General features: G+C 42.7%; 1 protein-coding gene across 1 annotated transcript in view; it reads right to left on the bottom strand.

Annotated features, from left to right (window-relative positions):
- Positions 1-16,161: 16,161 nt before the first annotated feature.
- The window catches only part of UBE2I (ubiquitin conjugating enzyme E2 I), a 36,133-nt gene continuing 34,084 nt past the window's right edge, over positions 16,162-18,210 (bottom strand). The window contains exon 7 of the mRNA XM_075010992.1: positions 16,162-16,821. Coding sequence (XP_074867093.1) covers positions 16,758-16,821 — 64 coding nt within the window. The 3' untranslated portion in view covers positions 16,162-16,757. The remainder of the gene's footprint in view (positions 16,822-18,210) is intronic.

Genomic DNA, 18,210 nt, shown 5'->3' with positions numbered 1-18,210 from the left:
GCTTAAGAGAACAGACTGCGTGCCACTTTCTGTTCTGGCTGGACACAACCAGATTCACCTGTAGAGTCCCCCATCCTTAAAAGATCAGGCTGACCACTTAAGATATGGAGTGACCATTACTGGTGAGAGGGTCCTGCTGAGCCTGCCAGGATATTCTTGGTTCTAGACAGATAGAAGGCCACCGAGTGGAAGGTGTGCCACATGCAGAAGTTCCAGAGGGTAAATCACCCCTTTATACAGGGCCAAGGATCTGGCACCACCCTGCAGTAATTTACAGGCCTAGGAGAATTCTGTTTTACTAAGCCTCCAGCCTCAGGATCTGCTCCAATAAACTTTATGAACTGAATCACAATTAATGTGTACTTCTCTATACTTATTAAAAGACCCAGGTTGCTGCCGGTGGAGCACACCAGATAGCAGCTTCTCCACACCTGCTCCACGGCAGCCCTTGATGAGCCAACCATCAGGATATGTAAAGATCTGGATTCCACCCCCATCACATGAGATAAGCCACTACCCATTTTGTGAATTGGAAACAGCACCTGGCCATTAGCAAGCACAGGAAAACATCAGCATCCTAATAATAATGAGACATGGAAGTGTGTTAAATACACAAATGTATCAGTCACACACACTCACTGTATGGATAATTGAAACCCAGGAAACCATGCAGAACTTCAACTTCTTGAGAGATTTGTTGGGGCCATGCAGGTCCAGGATGGGTCTGAGGGCCCCTGTGGGCCTTCAGAATTAGAAAGTATAGGAAGTAGAATACTGTTCCATTTTCTGAGGAACCACCTCCATCTACTTCCAACATCAGGTGCTTGTTGATGAACTTGAACCAGGAGTTGGACTGTGAGAGGGGTCCCTGAAGAGGAACAAGGAGGTGGGGAGGGGAAGGAGGGATGTTTAAAAATTGTAAGGTGCATCCTTGAGCTACTATGTCCAGGACCCAGTGGTCCAACATAACCCATGATCAGGCCAAACAGTAGGGAGAAAGGCAGTTGAGAAAGTGTGGGTGACTAGGGCATTGCTCCAGAGAGCACTTTCAAAATGGCCCCCAAGTGTTTAGGGGCTGGACTGGCAAGTGACAGGAAGAAGGGCAACAGTGGCTCAATCCAGTGTCCCTTTGTCTTGCAAATCCCTTTCTAGTCGACCTTGGTCTTGATAGTGGCACAGGCCAGAATGAACTGATTTACTTTCCTACGTTTTTTCCAAAGCTGCATTCCAACCCAGCGCATGCAGCCTGCCACACATTAGATGTTTGCTGGATGTTGGTCTTCCAAAAGCCTGCCCGTCTCATCCCAATGACTTTCCTAGTCGGTTTCCTCCTGTGTTCACACCTGTTATGCACTTCACGGTAGAAAGCTGCTGGGTGCAGTCATGGCCCACTCAACCTATGTCATGTCTTCCACTACTACCTTCTTCAAGAATGTACCCCTTACTGACATTTGTAAGACAACCACGTGGTCTTCCAATAACGTTTGCTCAACCCTATGCTTTTGTCCACCCACCGTCTCATCTTCTATCATACAGCCATAGAACACTAGGACTGGAAGGGACCTTGAGAGGCCATCGAGTCCCAGCCCCCTGCCCCAATGGCAGGACCAAGTACTATCTAAACCATCCCTGATAGACAACTATCTAACCTATTCTTAAATATCTCCAGCAATGGAAATTCCACAACCTCCCTTGGCAATTTATTCCACTGTTTGACCACCGTGACCGTTAGGAACTTTTTCCTAACGTCCAACCTAAACCTCCCTTGCTGCAGTTTAAGCCCGTTGCCTCTTGTTCTATCCTCAGAGGTCAAGAAGAACAAGTTTTCTTCCTCCTCATGACATCCGTTTACATAGCGGTTTTCAGGTATCATGTCGCCCCTCAATCTTCTCTTTTCCAAACTAAACAAGCCCAATTCTTTCAACCTTTTTTCATAGGTCACATTCTCTAGACCTTTAATCATTCTTGTCACTCTTTTCTGGACCCTCTCTCGTTTCTCTATATCAGAACTGGACACAAATACTCCAGCCGAGGCCTAACCAGCGCAGAGCAGAGAGGAAGAATGACTTCTCGTGTCTTTTTCACAACACACCTGTTAATGCATCCCAGAATCATGTTTGCTTTTTTTTGCAACAGCACCACACTGTTGACTCATATTTAGCTTGTGGTCCACTATAATCCCTAGATCCTTCTCTGCTGTAGTCATTCCTAGACAGTCTCTCCCCATTCTGTATGTGTGAAACTGATTGTTCCTTCCCAAGTGGAGCACTTTGCATTTGTTCTTATTAAACTTCATCTTTTTTACCTCAGACCATTTCTCCAATTTATCCGGATCATTTTGCATTATGACCCTATCCTCCAAAGCAGCTGCAACCCCTCCCAACTTGGTGGTATCTGCAAACTTAATAAGCGTACTTTCTATGCCAATATCTAAATAATTGATGAAGACATTCAACAGAACCGGTCCTAGCACAGACCCCTGCGGAACCCCACTTGTTACACTTTTCCAGCAGGATTGAGAACCATTAAGAACTATTTTCTGGGTATGGTTATCCAGCCAGTCATGCACCCACCTTATAGTAGCCTCATCTAAATTGTATTTGCCTAGTTTTTTGATAAGAATATCATGAGAGACCGTATCAAATGCTTTACTAAAGTCTAGGTATACCACATCTACTGCTTGTCCCCTATCCACACGGCTCGTTATCCTATCAAAGAAAGCTATCAGATTAGTTTGACAAGATTTATTCTTTACAAACCCATGCTGGCTGTTTCCTATTACCTTACCACCTTCCACGTGCTTGCAGATGATTTCTTTAATTACCTGCTCCAATATCTTTCCTGGCACTGAAGTTAAACTGACTGGCCTGTAGTTTCCTGGGTTATTCTTATTACCCTTTTTATAGATGGGCACTATATTTGCCCTTTTCCAGTCTTCTGGAATCTCTCCTGTCTCCCATGATTTTCCAAAGATAATAGATAAAGTCTCAGATACCTCCTCTATCAGCTCCTTGAGTATTCTAGGGTGCATTTCATCAGGCCCTGGTGACTTGCAGACATCTAGTTTTCCTAAGTGATTTTTAACTTGTTCTTTTTTTATTCAACTTCTAACCTTACCCCTTTCCCACTATCATTCTCTATGTTGGGCATTCCTTCATCAAACTTCTCAGTGAAGACCAAAGCAAAGAAGTCATTAAGCATCTCTGCCATTTCCAAGTTCCCTGTTACTGTTTCTCCCTCCTCACTGAGCAATGGCCCTACCCTGTCCCTGGTCTTCCTCTTGTTTCTAATACATTTATAAAAATCCTCCTTGTTTCCCTTTATGCCTGTAGCTAGTTTGAGCTCATTTTGTGCCTTAGCCTTTATAATCTTTCTCCTGCATTCTTGTGTTGTTTGCCTATATTCATCCTTTGTAATTTTTCCTTGTTTCCATTTTTTATACAATTCCTTTTTTATTTTGAGATCATGCAAGATCTCCTGGTTAAGCCAAGGCGGTCTTTTTCCATATTTTCTATCTTTCCTACACAGCGGGATAGCTTGCTTTTGGGCCCTTAATAATGTCCCTTTGAAAAACTGCCAACTCTCCTCAGCTGTTTTTCCCCTCAGTTTTGCTTCCCATGGGACCTCACCTACCAGCTCTCTGAGTTTACCAAAATCTGCCCTCCTGAAATCCATTATCTCTATTTTGCTGTTTTCTGTTCTACCCTTCCTTAGGATTGTGAACTCTATGATTTCACTTTCACCCAAGCTGCCTTCCACCTTCAAGTTCTCTACCAATTCCTCCCTATTTGTTAAAATCAAATCTAAAACAGCTCCCCCCGGTAGCCTTTTCAACCTTTTGGAATAAAAAATTGTCTCCAATACAATCCAAGAACTTACTGGATATTCTGTGCCCTGCTGTATTAGTTTCCCAACATATATCTCGATAGATGAAGTCCCCCATCACCACCAAATCTGGGGCCCTGCTTCACTTTGTTAGTTGTTTAAAAAAGCCTCATCCACCTCGCTAGGCAGCCTGTAGTAGATGCCTAGCAGGACATCACCCTTGTTTTTTACCCCTCTTAGTCTAACCCAGAGACTCTCAACACATCCATCTCCTACGTCCATCTCCACCTCAGTCCAAGTGTGTACATTTTTAATATATAAGGCAACACCTCCCCCCTTTCTTCCCTGTCTATCCTTCCTAAGCAGGCTGTACCCTTCAATACCAACATTCCAATCGTGTATTATTCCACCAAGTTTCTGTGATGCCAACGATGTCACAGTTATATTTATTTATTAGCACTTCCAGTTCTTCCTGCTTATTACCCATACTTCTTGCATTTGTATATAGGCATCTAAGATATTGACTTGATCTTGCCTCCCTGTTTTGCCCTGACCCTCTTTCTACTTTGACATTGTTACCCATGCTGCCTCCCATTTCTGACCCTTCACCCAGGTTTCCATGTTCTCCACGTACCTGTGGGCTTTGCTCCACTGCCCCCGTCGAACCTAATTTAAAGGCCTCCTCACTAGGTTAGCCAGTCTGTGTCCAAATACGGTCTTTCCCCTCCTCGAAAGGTGAACACCATCTCTGCCCAGCAGTCCTTCCTGGAATAGCATCCCGTGGTCAAGGAAGCCAAAGCCTTCCTGGCAACACCATCTTCGAAGCCAGGCATTCACCTCTAGGATGCACCTGTCTCTGCCTGGGCCCCTACCACTGACAGGCAGGATTGAGGAGAATACCACCTGCACCCCAAACTCCTTCACCCGTGCTCCCAGAGCCCTGAAGTCATTCTTGACCTGCTCAGCATCATACCTCACAGTATCATTAGTACTCACATGGATGAGAAGCACGGGATAGTAGTCAGAGGGCCTGATAATCCTCGACAACGCCTCTGTAACGTCTTGGATACGGGCCCCAGGCAGGCAGCATACCTCCCGAGATGAAATGTCAGGGCGACAGATGGGTGCCTCCATCCCCTTCAGAAGAGAGTCCCCGACCACCACTACTCTACGTTTCCTCCTCACAGTGGTGGCAGCAGACTTCCCAGCCTTGGGGGTACGAGGATTCTCCTCTGCTGTACGGGGTGATTCTTTGTCTCCTGTATCAAGTACAGTGTAACGGTTTCCCAGTACCACAGTGGGAGGGTTCTGAGCAGGGGTGGAACACTGCCTGCTGCCAGAACTAACAAGCTGCCAATGTCCACCCTGATCTATCTCCTCCTCCACCAGTGGTTTATCAGCTGTCCTGTGTACTGAGACAGTTACCTCAGCTGTCTCCACATGAATACTATCCAGGAACTGCTCATGGAGTCGGATACTCCTCAACCTGGCCACCTCCTCCTGTAGCTCCTCCACCTGTCGCCTGAGAGATTCCACCAGCAGGCACCTTTCACACTGGATGGTCCCCCCAGCCTGGATATCAGTGAGTGGGAATTGCAAACTACAGTCCCTGCAAAGCCACACCAGCATCTGGGTAGAGGCATCCATGGTCAGGCAGTCTGTCTGGCTACAGGCACAGGTGGAGGAGACAGCAGTAGTGGTGGCACAGGTGTTGTGGATCTTCCTAACCATTGTAGGCCTCCCTCTATCAAAATCCCCTGTCTGCTGCTCCCTGTCTGCTTCGCTCCCCTGGTCGCCCTTGCCTCTGGTTTTTAAAGCCTCCTGGCCTGGGTCAGACCCTCCTCCTGTGAGTCACACAGGAGAAGGCCAATCAAGGGAACAGAGGTCAGACAGGCAGTCCCAGCTGCCACAGAAACACTAAAATTGACCCACCTGAAATCAAAATGGCAGTTCAAATTCAAACAGATTCAAACAGTTAAGCACACTCACTCACCCGGTAGCTTCTGCAGCAGCAGGATCACTTGCTCTCCCTCAAACTCCCCTGTCCGCAGCTCCCTGTCCGCTTCGCTCCAAGTGGACCAAGCTGTGTTGTCTACTGTGGTAGCAGCTGAGCTCCAAACTCACCTCCAGTCTGCAACTACTGCCTAATAGTCACCCAGAGTGGAGTGCCCTTGAGGACACTATTCAAAGAAGAGGAAGTTACTGAGCTTGTGCAGTAACAATGGCTCTTCAAGATGTGTGTCCCTGTGGGTGCTCCACTTCCCTCCCTCCTTCCCCTGCTTTGGAGCGTCCTGATCTATTTGTCAGGTAGACATGGTACAGAGGAGTCCATGCCACATGCACACCAGAGCATGAGGAAGTGCTTCTGTGCATGTGCAGCACTGGAACACACGACTATGGAAGAATCTCTAAATGCTGGTGCAGAGATGCACCAACACCCAGAGTGGAGCACCCAAGGGGACACTGCTCACCTTCATTAAGGACCTGGGGAATGATTAAAAATATGGAGCAGCAAACAGATGCTCTGAACAAAGCAAATTGTGCCTGCCGAGCTCCTTTCTTTCCTATACTTTCACCAAACTCCATCTTGCACATTTTCCTGCTTTCTGGAACTTCTTGCTTTCCCCTTTTCAAATGATGTCTGGACTTTCAAAGCTGTGTGTATGTTAGTCCTCCCATAAAACCTTGTCTATCCAAAGTAGACAAGGGTGGGAAGAAAAAGCAGCTGCATTGTTTCTTGTGCAATAAAAGCAAAGTTTTTTGAATGATAAGCAAGCTTTGTTACCTGAAATTATAGCAGAAGGCAGCAACGAACAAGCAGTTTAACCATTTCCTCACATGGAATATCTAGGACACAAAAATCACAACCGCTCCCTTGCATGACTACTCCATTACTCATTGCAGCCCTGAGCACAGAAACATTAGTTAGTGGTTCTCATCTTCAAAGTGTCGACACAAAACGTCTCCGATTCGAACTGCCTTCTGCTGCATCTCTCTAACTGCCCTGGTATCTAGGTGCTCAAATGCTACCGCCAGGCATTCTACCTCAAGAGCTCACCCCGCACAAACTTTTCATCCTTACCTTTACAAATATTATGCAATGTACAACACATGGCTATAATCACAATGAGGGATAACATTCCTGAGATCTAACCTGCAACAAAGACATCACCAGCAAACAGTCAATCTGCTAAATGCACATTCCATGCATCTATTCAGCTTATTGTTGAACAGCTCTTTTCTGCTATCCAGTTTTCCCGTGCAAGACTTCAGGGAGCTATGGCACTAATCGTCATGGCAGGTCTCCCAGGATCACTATGGTGATTCAGCATCTCCTATCGTAATCTTCTGGTCTGGAAAAAAGCCCCAACTTGCAGCTTTCTGTACAGGCTGGTGTTCCTGAAGACACGTGTCATGAAACTTTACGTATCTTGGGTTGGCATCAGTGAAACATGGTGACCCAAAAGTGCCTGCAACACTACAGAGAAGTACCTCTTCTAAGTGATGCACTTGGTTGCAAGATGGTCCAGAGATTGCAGCTTTCAGAGGACAATTAAAACTTGGGTTAGAACCACTTATGGTCAGACAGTAAAACTTAAGTTAGTGGGATAAACCATAGCTGACTTGTAATTCATACTACAGAATATTAATTTCAGCTTCAATTGGATGACATGTAATTTCCCTTTCTAAATTGCTGCACTGTGTTAAAAACAGCTTTTGCTTCAGTCCAGGTATACCTGAAACAATGTATATAATACTGTTTTGCTGTTATACTATACATATATCTCTTAGACTAAATTCTGGATTTATACCCATACTAGAATTCCATTTGTTTTATCATAAAATCATAGAATATTAGGACTGGAAGGGACCTCGAGAGGCCGTCGAGTCCAGCCCCCTGCCCCTATCGCAGGACCAAGTACTATCTAAACCATCCCTGATAGACAATTATCTAACCTCTTCTTAAATATCTCCAGGGATGGAGATTCCACAACCTCCCTTGGCAATTTATTCCACTGTTTGACCACCCTGACCGTTAGGAACTTTTTCCTAATGTCCCACCTGAACCTCCCTTGCTGCAGTTTAAGCCCATTGCCTCTTGTTCTATCCTCCGGGGCCAAGAAGAACGAGTTTTCTTCCTCCTCCTCATGACACCCTTTTAGATACCTGAAAACCGCTATCATGTTGCCCCTCAATCTTCTCTTTTCCAAACTAAACAAGCCCAATTCTTTCAGCCTTAATTCATAGGTGACATGCTCTAGACCTTTAATCATTCTTGTCGTTCTTTTCCGGACCCTCTCTAATTTCTCCACATCTTTCTTGAACCGTGGTGCCCAGAACCGGACACAATACTCCAGCAGAGGCCTAACCAGCGCAGAGTAAAGCAGAAGAATGATTGCTTGTGTCTTGTTCACAACACACCTGTTAATGCATCCCAGAATCACGTTTGCTTTTTTTGCAACAGCATCACTCTGTTGACTCATATTTAGCCTGTGGTCCACTATAACCCCTAGATCCCTTTCTGCTGTTGTCATTCCTAGACAGTCTCTCCCCATTCTATCAAAACAAAAAGCAGTCAAGTAGCACTTTAAAGACTAGCAAAATAGTTTATTAGGTGAGCTTTCGTGGGACAGACCCACCTAATAAACTATTTTGCTAGTCTTTAAAGTGCTACTTGACTGCTTTTTGTTTTGATAGTGTATAGACTAGCACAGCTTCCTCTCTGTTACTATTCCCCATTCTATGTGTATGAAACTGACTGTTCCTTCCCCAGTGGGGCACTTTGCCTTTGTCCTTATTAAACTTCATCTTGTTTACCTCAGACCATTTCTCCAATTTATCCGGATCATTTTGAATTATGACCCTATCCTCCAAAGCAGCTGCAAACTCTCCCAGCTACGTATCATCTGCAAACTTAATAAGGGTACTTTCTATGCCAATATCTAAATCATTGATGAAGATATGGAACAGAACAGGTCCTAACACAGACCCCTGCGGAACCCCACTTGTTATACTTTTCCAGCAGGATTGAGAACCATTAAGAACTACTCTCTGGGTATGGTTATCCAGCCAGTCATGCACCCACCTTATAGTAGCCTCATCTAAATTGTGTTTGCCTAGTTTTTTTGATAAGAGTATCATGAGAGACTGTATCAAATGCTTTACTAAAGTCTAGGTATACCACCTCTACCGCTTGTCCCCTATCCACACGGCTCGTTATCCTATCAAAGAAAGCTATCAGATTAGTTTGACACGATTTAACATAAGAATGGCCATACTGGGTCAGACCAAAGGTCCATCCAGCCCAGTATCCCGTCTACCGACGGTGGCCAATGCCAGGTGCCCCAGAGAAGGAGAACAGAAGACAATGATCAAGTGATTTATCTCCTGCCATCCATCTCCTGCCCTTGTACTGAAGGCTAGGGCACCATACTTTACCCCTGGCTAATAGCCATTTAGGGACCTAACCTGCAAAAATTTATCGAGCTCTTTTTCAAACCCTCAGAGAGTCCTGGCCTTCACAGCCTCCTACGGCAAGGAGTTCCACAGGTTGACTGTGCCCTGTGTGAAGAAAAATTTCCTTTTATTAGTTTTGAACCTACTACCCATCAATTTCATTTGGTGTCCCCTAGTTCTTGTATTATGGGAAAAGGTAAATAATTTTTCTATATTCACTTTCTCCACACCATTCATGATTTTATATACCTCTATCATATTGCCCCTTTTCCAGGCTGAAAAGTCCCAGTCTCTCTAGCCTCTCCCCATATGGGACCCGTTCCAAACCCCTAATCATCTTAGTCGCCCTTTTCTGAACCTTTTCTAATGCCAATATATCTTTTTTGAGGTGAGGAGACCACATCTGCACACACTACTCAAGATGTGGGCATACCATAGTTTTATATAGGGGAAGTATGATATCTTTTGTCTTATTATCTATCCCTTTTTTAAATAATTCCTAACATCCTCTTTGCTTTACTAACTGCCGCTGCACACTGCGTGGATGTCTTCAGAGAACTATCCACTATCACTCCAAGATCCCTTTCCTGATCTGTCATAGCTAAATTTGACCCCATCATGTTGTACGTGTAATTTGGGTTATTTTTTCCAATGTGCATTACCTTACACTTACCCACATTAAATTTCATTTGCCATTTTGCTGCCCAATCACTCAGTTTGCTGAGATCTTTTTGTAGTTCTTCACAATCCCTTTTGGTTTTGACTGTCCTGAACAACTTGGTGTCATTTGCAAACTTGGCCACCTCACTGCTTACCTCATTTTCTAGATCATTGATGAATAAGTGGAACAGGATCGGTCCCAGGACTGACCCCTGGGGAACACCACTAGTTACCCCCCTCCATTGTGAAAATTTACCATTTATTCCCACCCTTTGTTTTCTGTCTTTTAACCAATTCCCGATCCATGAAAGGATCTTTCCTCTTATCCCATGACCGCCTAATTTACATAAAAGCCTTTGGTGTGGGACCGTGTCAAAGGCTTTCTGGAAATCTAGGTATATTATGTCCACTGGGTGCCCCTTGTCCGCATGTTTATTAACCCCTTCAAAGAATTCTAATAGATTAGTTAGACACGACTTCCCTCTGCAGAAACCGTGCTGACTTTTGCCCAACAATTCGTGCTCTTCTACATGCCTTGCAATTTTGTTCTTTACTATTGTTTCTACTAATTTGCCTGGTACTGATGTTAGATTTATCGGTCTATAATTGCCAGGGTCTCCTCTGGAGCCTTTTTTAAATATTGGCGTTATATTGGCCGTCTTCCAATCATTGGGTACCGAAGCGGATTTAAAGGATAGGTTACAAACCACTGTTAATAACTCCACAATTTCACATTTGAGTTCTTTCAGAACCCTTGGGTGAATACCGTCTGGTCCTGGAGACTTGTTACTATTCAGCTTATCAATTAACTACAAAACCTCCTCTAATGTCACTTCCATCTGGGAGAGTTCCTCAGATTTGTCACCTAAAAAGGCTGGCTCAGATTTAGGAACCTCTGTAACATCCTCAGCCGTGAAGACTGAAGCAAAGAAATCATTTAATTGCTCCGCAATGGCACTGTCTTCCTTGATCGCTCCTTTTATATCTTTATCATCCAAGGGCCCCACTGCTTTTTTTGCGGGCTTCCTGCTTCTAATGTATTTAAAAAACATTTTACTCTCATTTTTTGAATTTTTGGCTAGCTGTTCCTCAAAATCTTTTTTGGCTTTTCTTACTACATTATGACACTTAATTTGGGAGTGTTTATGTTCCTTTCTATTTTCCTCACTAGGATTTGACTTCCACTTTTTAAAAGCTGCCCTTTTGTCTCTCACTGCCTTTTTAACATGGCTGTTAAGCCATGGTGGTTCTTTGTTAGGTCTCTTACTGTGTTTTTTTATTTGGGGGTATACATTTAAGTTGGGCCTCTAGTATGGTGTCTTTAAACAGTTTCCATGCAGCTTCCAGGGATTTTAGTTTAGTTACTCTACCTTTTAGGTTCCGTTTAACTAGCTTCCTCATTTGTTCCTTACAAATCCATGCTGGCTGTTCCCTATCACCTTACCACCTTCCAAGTGCTTGCAGATGATTTCTTTTAAATTACCTGCTCCATTATCTTTCCTGGCACTGAAGTTAGACTGACTGTAGTTTCCTGGCTTATTCTTATTCACCTTTTTATAGATGGGTACTATATTTGCCCTTTTCCAGTCTTCTGGAATCTCTCCTGTCTCCCATGATTTTCCAAAGATGATAGATAAAGGCTCAGATACCTCCTCTATTAGCTCCTTGAGTATTCTAGGGTGCATTTCATCAGGTCCTGGTGACTTGCAGACATCTAATTTTTCTAAGTGATTTTTAATTTGTTCCTTTTTATTTCAACTTCTAACCCCACCCCTTTCCCACTATCATTCTCTATGTTGGGCATTCCTTCATCAGACTTCTCAGTGAAGACCGAAACAAATCTATGAATATATTCTTGTGATCTCACAAGAAAGGCTCATTTATTACAGGTGGAGTCAAATTATGTAGGTCAGGGATATTGAAATCCTTATAGAGCGCTAAAAACATTTCAAACTTGAACTAAGATAAGTGGTCCTAGAACTTCTGCTTTACGTCAGATCACACACTAGTATTTTAAAGACAGCAAGCAAACCTATAATTTTGATCCAGTAACTCATCCATGTGGAAAAGAGAACGTGTAATTTTTCTCTTTTGTGCAGCATTTACAAGAAACTTAATTTGTGGACTCAAGTAATACCATGTTTGCAAACATTAGAAATAACCAAAGTTGCATTTAACAAGCCCTTGCATGGCATATAATAAAGCTACACAAAATCCTTCATGATCAATGCTTAGTATTTTAAGATTTATCTACCATCATGACAGTTGGGACATATTTACTTTCCATAAAATTGTCTACTTAATATCTGTGCCATTTCAGATTTGCTGAACATGGCAAGATTCTTTTTGCAGCAATTGCTTGCAATGGCTAAATTGCAAAGTATGAACATTGACAGACTCTCCCCATCAAAAGGCAGTCTTAATAGATCTGGGAAAAACGGCTGCATATCACTCCTTTTCATCATGGCTATGCCTACAGTAAAGAGTTTTGTTGACAAAACACTTGTGGAGCGTCCACACTACAAATATATTGTCAAAAGTAAATTTTGTCAACAGATTTCTGCCATTCCCCCAGGGGGCAGAATGCCTCTCTCAACAGAAATCAAGTGTGGATGCTCTCCTGGGGAGTGGACGGGGGGGAAGAGGAAGAAGGGGGTGCATTCTGTTGACAGATAAGCCCTCCATGGAGACAGCCAGCTGGCCCAGGGACTCCACCCCCCGGCCCCCGACAGCTGCTGTCAGCATGGCTGAGGAGGTCACCGCCACCACCCCTTGCCACAGCCAGAGCCACAGGAGGAGCAGCAGCAACTCAGGAACCAGCCAGAGCTGGAAGCAGACAGCATCTGAAGCCAACAAAAAAAGCACAAGTCTGTATTTTAAATTCATATTCTAGAGAGAGGAAGTCTGTCAGGAAAAACCCTGATCTGTTTTATTAGTAACATTTAAACCATTAGTTCACTGAATAGGATGTTGCTTATTTTTTACTTTTTATTCAGCAAGGATAGTGAAATTAGACTTTTTTTTTTTTTTTTTTGCTTTAGACGTCTCATACAAGAGCAAAATGCTCTGAGTTTCTAGCACTATAGCTGTGTCTACACGTGCACGCTACTTCGAAGTAGCGGCACTAACTTCGAAATAGCACCCGTCGCGGCTACACGCGTCGGGCGCTATTTCGAAGTTAGCTTCGACGTTAGGCAGCGAGACATCGAAGTCGCTAACCTCATGAGGGGATCGGAATAGTGCCCTACTTCAACGTTCAACGTCAAAGTAGGGACCGTGTAGACGTTCCGCATCCTGCAACGTCGAAATTGCCGGGTCCTCCATGGTGGCCATCAGCTGGGGGGTTGAGAGATGCTCTCTCTCCAGCCCCTGCGGGGCTCTATGGTCACCGTGGGCAGCAGCCCTTAGCCCAGGGCTTCTGGCTGCTGCTGCGGCAGCTGGGGATCCATGCTGCAGGCACAGGGTCTGCAACCAGTTGTCGGCTCTGTGGATCTTGTGTTGTTTAGTGCAACTGTGTCTGGGAGGGGCCCTTTAAGGGAGCGGCTTACTGTTGAGTCCGCCCTGTGACCCTGTCTGCAGCTGTGCCTGGCACCCTTATTTCGATGTGTGCTACTTTGGCGTGTAGATGTACCCTCGCAGCGCCTATATCGATGTGGTGCCACGCAACGTCGAAGTTGAACATCGACGTTGCCAGCCCTGGAGGACGTGTAGACGTTATTCATCGAAATAGCCTATTTCGATGTTGCTACATCGAAATAAGCTATTTCGATGTTGGCTTCACGTGTAGACATAGCCTATGAGTGATAAAAGCAAGCCAGGTATCCTCCACCACAATTTGCCATGAAAACATTTCTATTCATTTTAGATTTTGTCAAGTAAAAAATTAAAAAACAGGTCAAAACTTTCAGCATCCCTCTGAAGATCCTCCAGTAAAAGTAGAGATCAAAGATTATTATTCACATTTTGTACATCACTCATACTTTAGCACAGATCTTCCTCAATCAGCTGCCCTCCCGTTTTTGGAGGGTAAACTATCAATGGATGAAATGATCCAATTAAATGGGAGTTTTGCCATGGATTCATTGGACCAGGATTTTACATTGTTTTTTAAAAATTAGAGTAGGGACTTCAGGCAGCCAAAACTCCTGCCAACAAGAGATAGAAGTTTCTTTCTAATTTAGGTTTCTCTCTTTGTCTATTGGTTCAAAAGCTGCTTTCCAAATTAGCTGTCTTTAAACGTGGCAAAATTTAAGGAAAGCCTAGTAGCAGTGTGTGGGATCAAACGAGAGCCAGTCAGGGAGTATGTCCATACTTGGAAGGTAACCACCATAATCTGACAACACTCAGCCTCCAGCCTGATTCACTATGCTCAAGTCTAACTATAATACAGCAACCTTGGGACCCGACTGGTGCTGGCCAAGAGAATTTGCCAGACAATGGGAGGTCAATAAGTTTTACCACATTGTTATCATTTCTACTGCTTACTTGGCTCTTAGAGGACATGTAGGGGTAAATTACAGCTAAAATAGCAGCACAGAACAGAAAGCCAGGACTGGTGGCTGTAAACAAAGTTTATGAGATCACAGGGAACTTGGCCACATCCATAAGTGGTCATCTGGCTAAACTAAAATCATGCCAGATTATGGAGTTTGCCAGATGAGGCTGTGTCTACACTACAGCGATCCTGCAAAAGAAGTTCTTCTGGAAGAGATCTTCCAAAAAAAGCTCCTTTTGAAAGATTATATCAACACACAAGAAAACAGATCAAAAGATCAACCTGCTCTTTCAATAGACAGTGTCCACATAGCCCCACTCCTTCAAAAGAGTGGGCCAGAGATCAAAAAAAATCTGATGCCAGTAGCACTGCTCTCTTCAAAGGAAGGCCCGCAGAACATCTACACACACTTGTTTTCAAAAGAATCTTTTGGAAAAGGGCACTCTTCCTCATCTGGGAGGAGAAGAGGGCTGCTGGAAAAAGGGCTGCGTTCTCTTGATTTCAGAGCAAAACAGAGCATTTTGTGTGTGTAGACGTGCCGTGGGGTTTTTCAAAAAAAGGCCCATCTTTTCTGAAAAACACTTCCTAGTGTAGACACAGCTATAGATAGGTTGAAGCTTTCAGCATCATCACCTGTGATTTAAAACAAAACACACTCAAGAAATGCTATCAAAACAAAAAAAGCATTGAGCAGCACTTTAAAGACTAACAAAATAATTTATTAGGTGAGCTTTCATGGGACAGACCCACTTCTTCAGACCATAGCCATACCAGAACAGACTCAATATTTAAGGCGCAGAGAACCAAAAACAGTAATCAAGGAGGACAAATCAGAAAAAAATATTTGAAGTGTTACTTGACTGCTTTTCTTGATTTAATAGTATATAGACTAACATGGCTCCCTCTCTGTTACTAGAGAAATGCTGTTACATTTTACAGTTGGGGAGGGGAGGGGAGGGGAGGAAAGGGGAAGAAAAGTCTTGCATATCTGAATGCCTCACTTCATATGGGTTAACTATGGATTTTTGCATCCTACCGACAAGAATTTAGCCCTTTCCTAAACAATATATGCAATGCATTTCATAAGCACTAGTTGTTTTAAGACAAAATAATTTAAGTATTTAAATACTGCAGACCATGTGGATTCCCACTAAGACAAAATTTCTGACACTGCTTACAGTTCATCTTTCCTTGGGTATATGGGTGTTAGTATATTCACTTTGATTTGTGACCCAGTCACTTTAAACTGATTACCTCAAAATATCAGCTTTCAAAGAGGAAAATCAATAATGCTTCTTGGCCTTGCTCTACTGAAACTTGTAATCTAGTCACAATATTATCCAGTCAACACCACTGTAAACAAAAGTTTTGTAACAGGCAATGTGCTACTCAGAGTTGACTTTCCTCAAAAAGATTTGAGAAATTGATTTAGATTAGCAAGTCTGACTATCACTCATGAGTAAAGAAGCAGTCCCATAGCACTTTAAAGACTAACAAAATAACTTACTAGGTGATGAGCTTTGTGGGGAAGACCCGCTTCAGATCTGGACATAGTGCTCAGAGAAAGGTCATTTCTACAGATGTGTGGGAGCTCTAGCAATAAAGGAACATACAATATTAGAAGCCTTGTATAAAGGAAAGGTCACTGAATTTTACTTACTGAGACTATGCTTAACTGGAAGACTTTTCTCTTCAGTCATTTCAATGAAGATAATGAAACAAAAACCTTTATATAAACAGTTTATTTACTCTAAACAGCAACACAGACAAAACGCCATATAAACACAAAAGGAAGTGATGCAGAATCAAGATGCTGGCTGACTTTGGATCTCTGAGGCTCTTAAGCAATAATAATCTAGTTTCTGAAAGATAGAAAAACAAATTAAGGGGAGGGAAGGGGGTAAAAGGGTATGATTTTTTCATACAGCCAGCTAGAGTCTCAATATAGTTCTAAACATTTTAAAGCATGCCTGCATCAGATAGCAAAGTAACTAGAGATACTAGTGAATTTATAGAAGTATAAAAGTTTATAATTTTACAGCAGTTGAAATACTGACATCAATATTAAAATAAAAGCAAGTTTTACATAACAATCAAAAATACAAAAGACTGAAGGAAGAGACCCTGTATGAAAAACTGGGGGCTATTCAGCGAATTCAGAACTGTATACAAGTGGCGAATATGGAAAATGGCACACATACAACCCCCTCCCCTAAGTGAATATTAATTGTACATAGCAACATTAGATTTTGCAAAAAATTTGTAAACAAGTTCTTGCCAAACCAATCCCTTCCTTTTTAAGATGCTGTGTGATGGGTGCTTATGATGGCGCAAACTTCTTGGCTTGTGCTCGAACCCTCTTTTCATATTCCACTCTGTTTTGGCTGAATGTAAAAAACAAAAAAAAGTCATCAGACATTTCAGATGTCAATTATGTCAAGCTGCACAATGAGTACTATTTAAGTAGTTCTCATCCATACAAGACTCAAATTATTTCTTAAGGCAAGGCTTCAGCAGAGATGAAGTATTTTACATACCCATGACAGCAGGAAAACCTATGACTGAACTGACCAAAGGATAAAAGGTGGGTGGGTGGGAGAGAGAGAGAGAGACTGAACTGACCAAAAGATAAAAGGGGTGGGTGTGGGTAGATTTTGCCTATATCAACAACTCACTGTACAAATGCTATTAATTAAATTAATGAAAGGGTCATTTGCATTGCAGGACCCATTTTGTTTGGAAGGAAGAAGTGACTAATCTAAAGAGTCCGATAGCCTGGATATAAGGGAGCTCACCAACATATCAAGATTCTCTCTCAGAGGTAAAATCATTTTGGGGAAAGACATTTACAGAGTCACTCTGCTAGACCTGCCACAAAGTAGATGCCTGGCTTTAACATACATTAACTATTAGGTTGAAAATGCCAGTATACTGATCTTCACAAAGCAATTAGACGCAAAGTGGATGAGGTATTATCATACGACTTCACCCACTTGTGTCTCTAATATCCTGGGACAAACACAGCTACAACAACATTCCACAATAAAGTAATGCCATGTCTTCTAAAGTTTCTCTTGCATGTGTTATGTCACCACAGAACACAATCTCACTGAAGAGTTGATAAATTAAATGATTTCTCTTCAGGGTCTCAGATCACCATCTTCCCAATCTAAAAGTCAGGTAAGAGAAGATAATGGGCTTAGGAGGCTGTGTACATACGTGCAGTTTAAAAAAAACTTATTTTCCTATATCTATAATGAAGAAAAATATAAAGATAATTGTAGGAACTGGTAGTCTACAATATAGCTAATGCTGCAGAACAGATCAGTTGTAAAAAAGGCAGAGTACAGCAGAAATTTAAATAAAGCACTGGTATATAAAAAAATTATTCTTGAACAGGGATATTTAACAGTTCATATAACTAGACTCCTGTTTACAGGCACCATGTTTTCCCATGCATTTTAGTACCAGATCAAGTTGCAATGGCATGTGACCTTTCGCTCTGCCAATGGCTTCTCTCACCAATTATTCATTAAGAGTACCTTACAGACCCAGAAAATCAGTCTGGTGCACAGAAATATCAACAAGTCTATTTACATAAGTTTTTGTGATGTACTAGTTTGTAAATGTAGACTCTTAAGTGTACCTTAACTATTCTTAGATAGCTATTACATAAAATGCCTCCAGAGGTTAGTCTACCCATAACTTGATGTCTAGATATGAGTGAAAAGGCATTAAAAAAATTAAAAAGCCAATGATGGCTTCTCTTGCTG

The sequence above is a fragment of the Carettochelys insculpta genome, chromosome 16, assembly GCF_033958435.1.
Source record: "Carettochelys insculpta isolate YL-2023 chromosome 16, ASM3395843v1, whole genome shotgun sequence".
NCBI lineage: Eukaryota > Metazoa > Chordata > Testudines > Carettochelyidae > Carettochelys > Carettochelys insculpta.
Note: the sequence above shows the minus strand (reverse complement) of the source record. Positions and strands in the feature narration are given on the sequence as shown.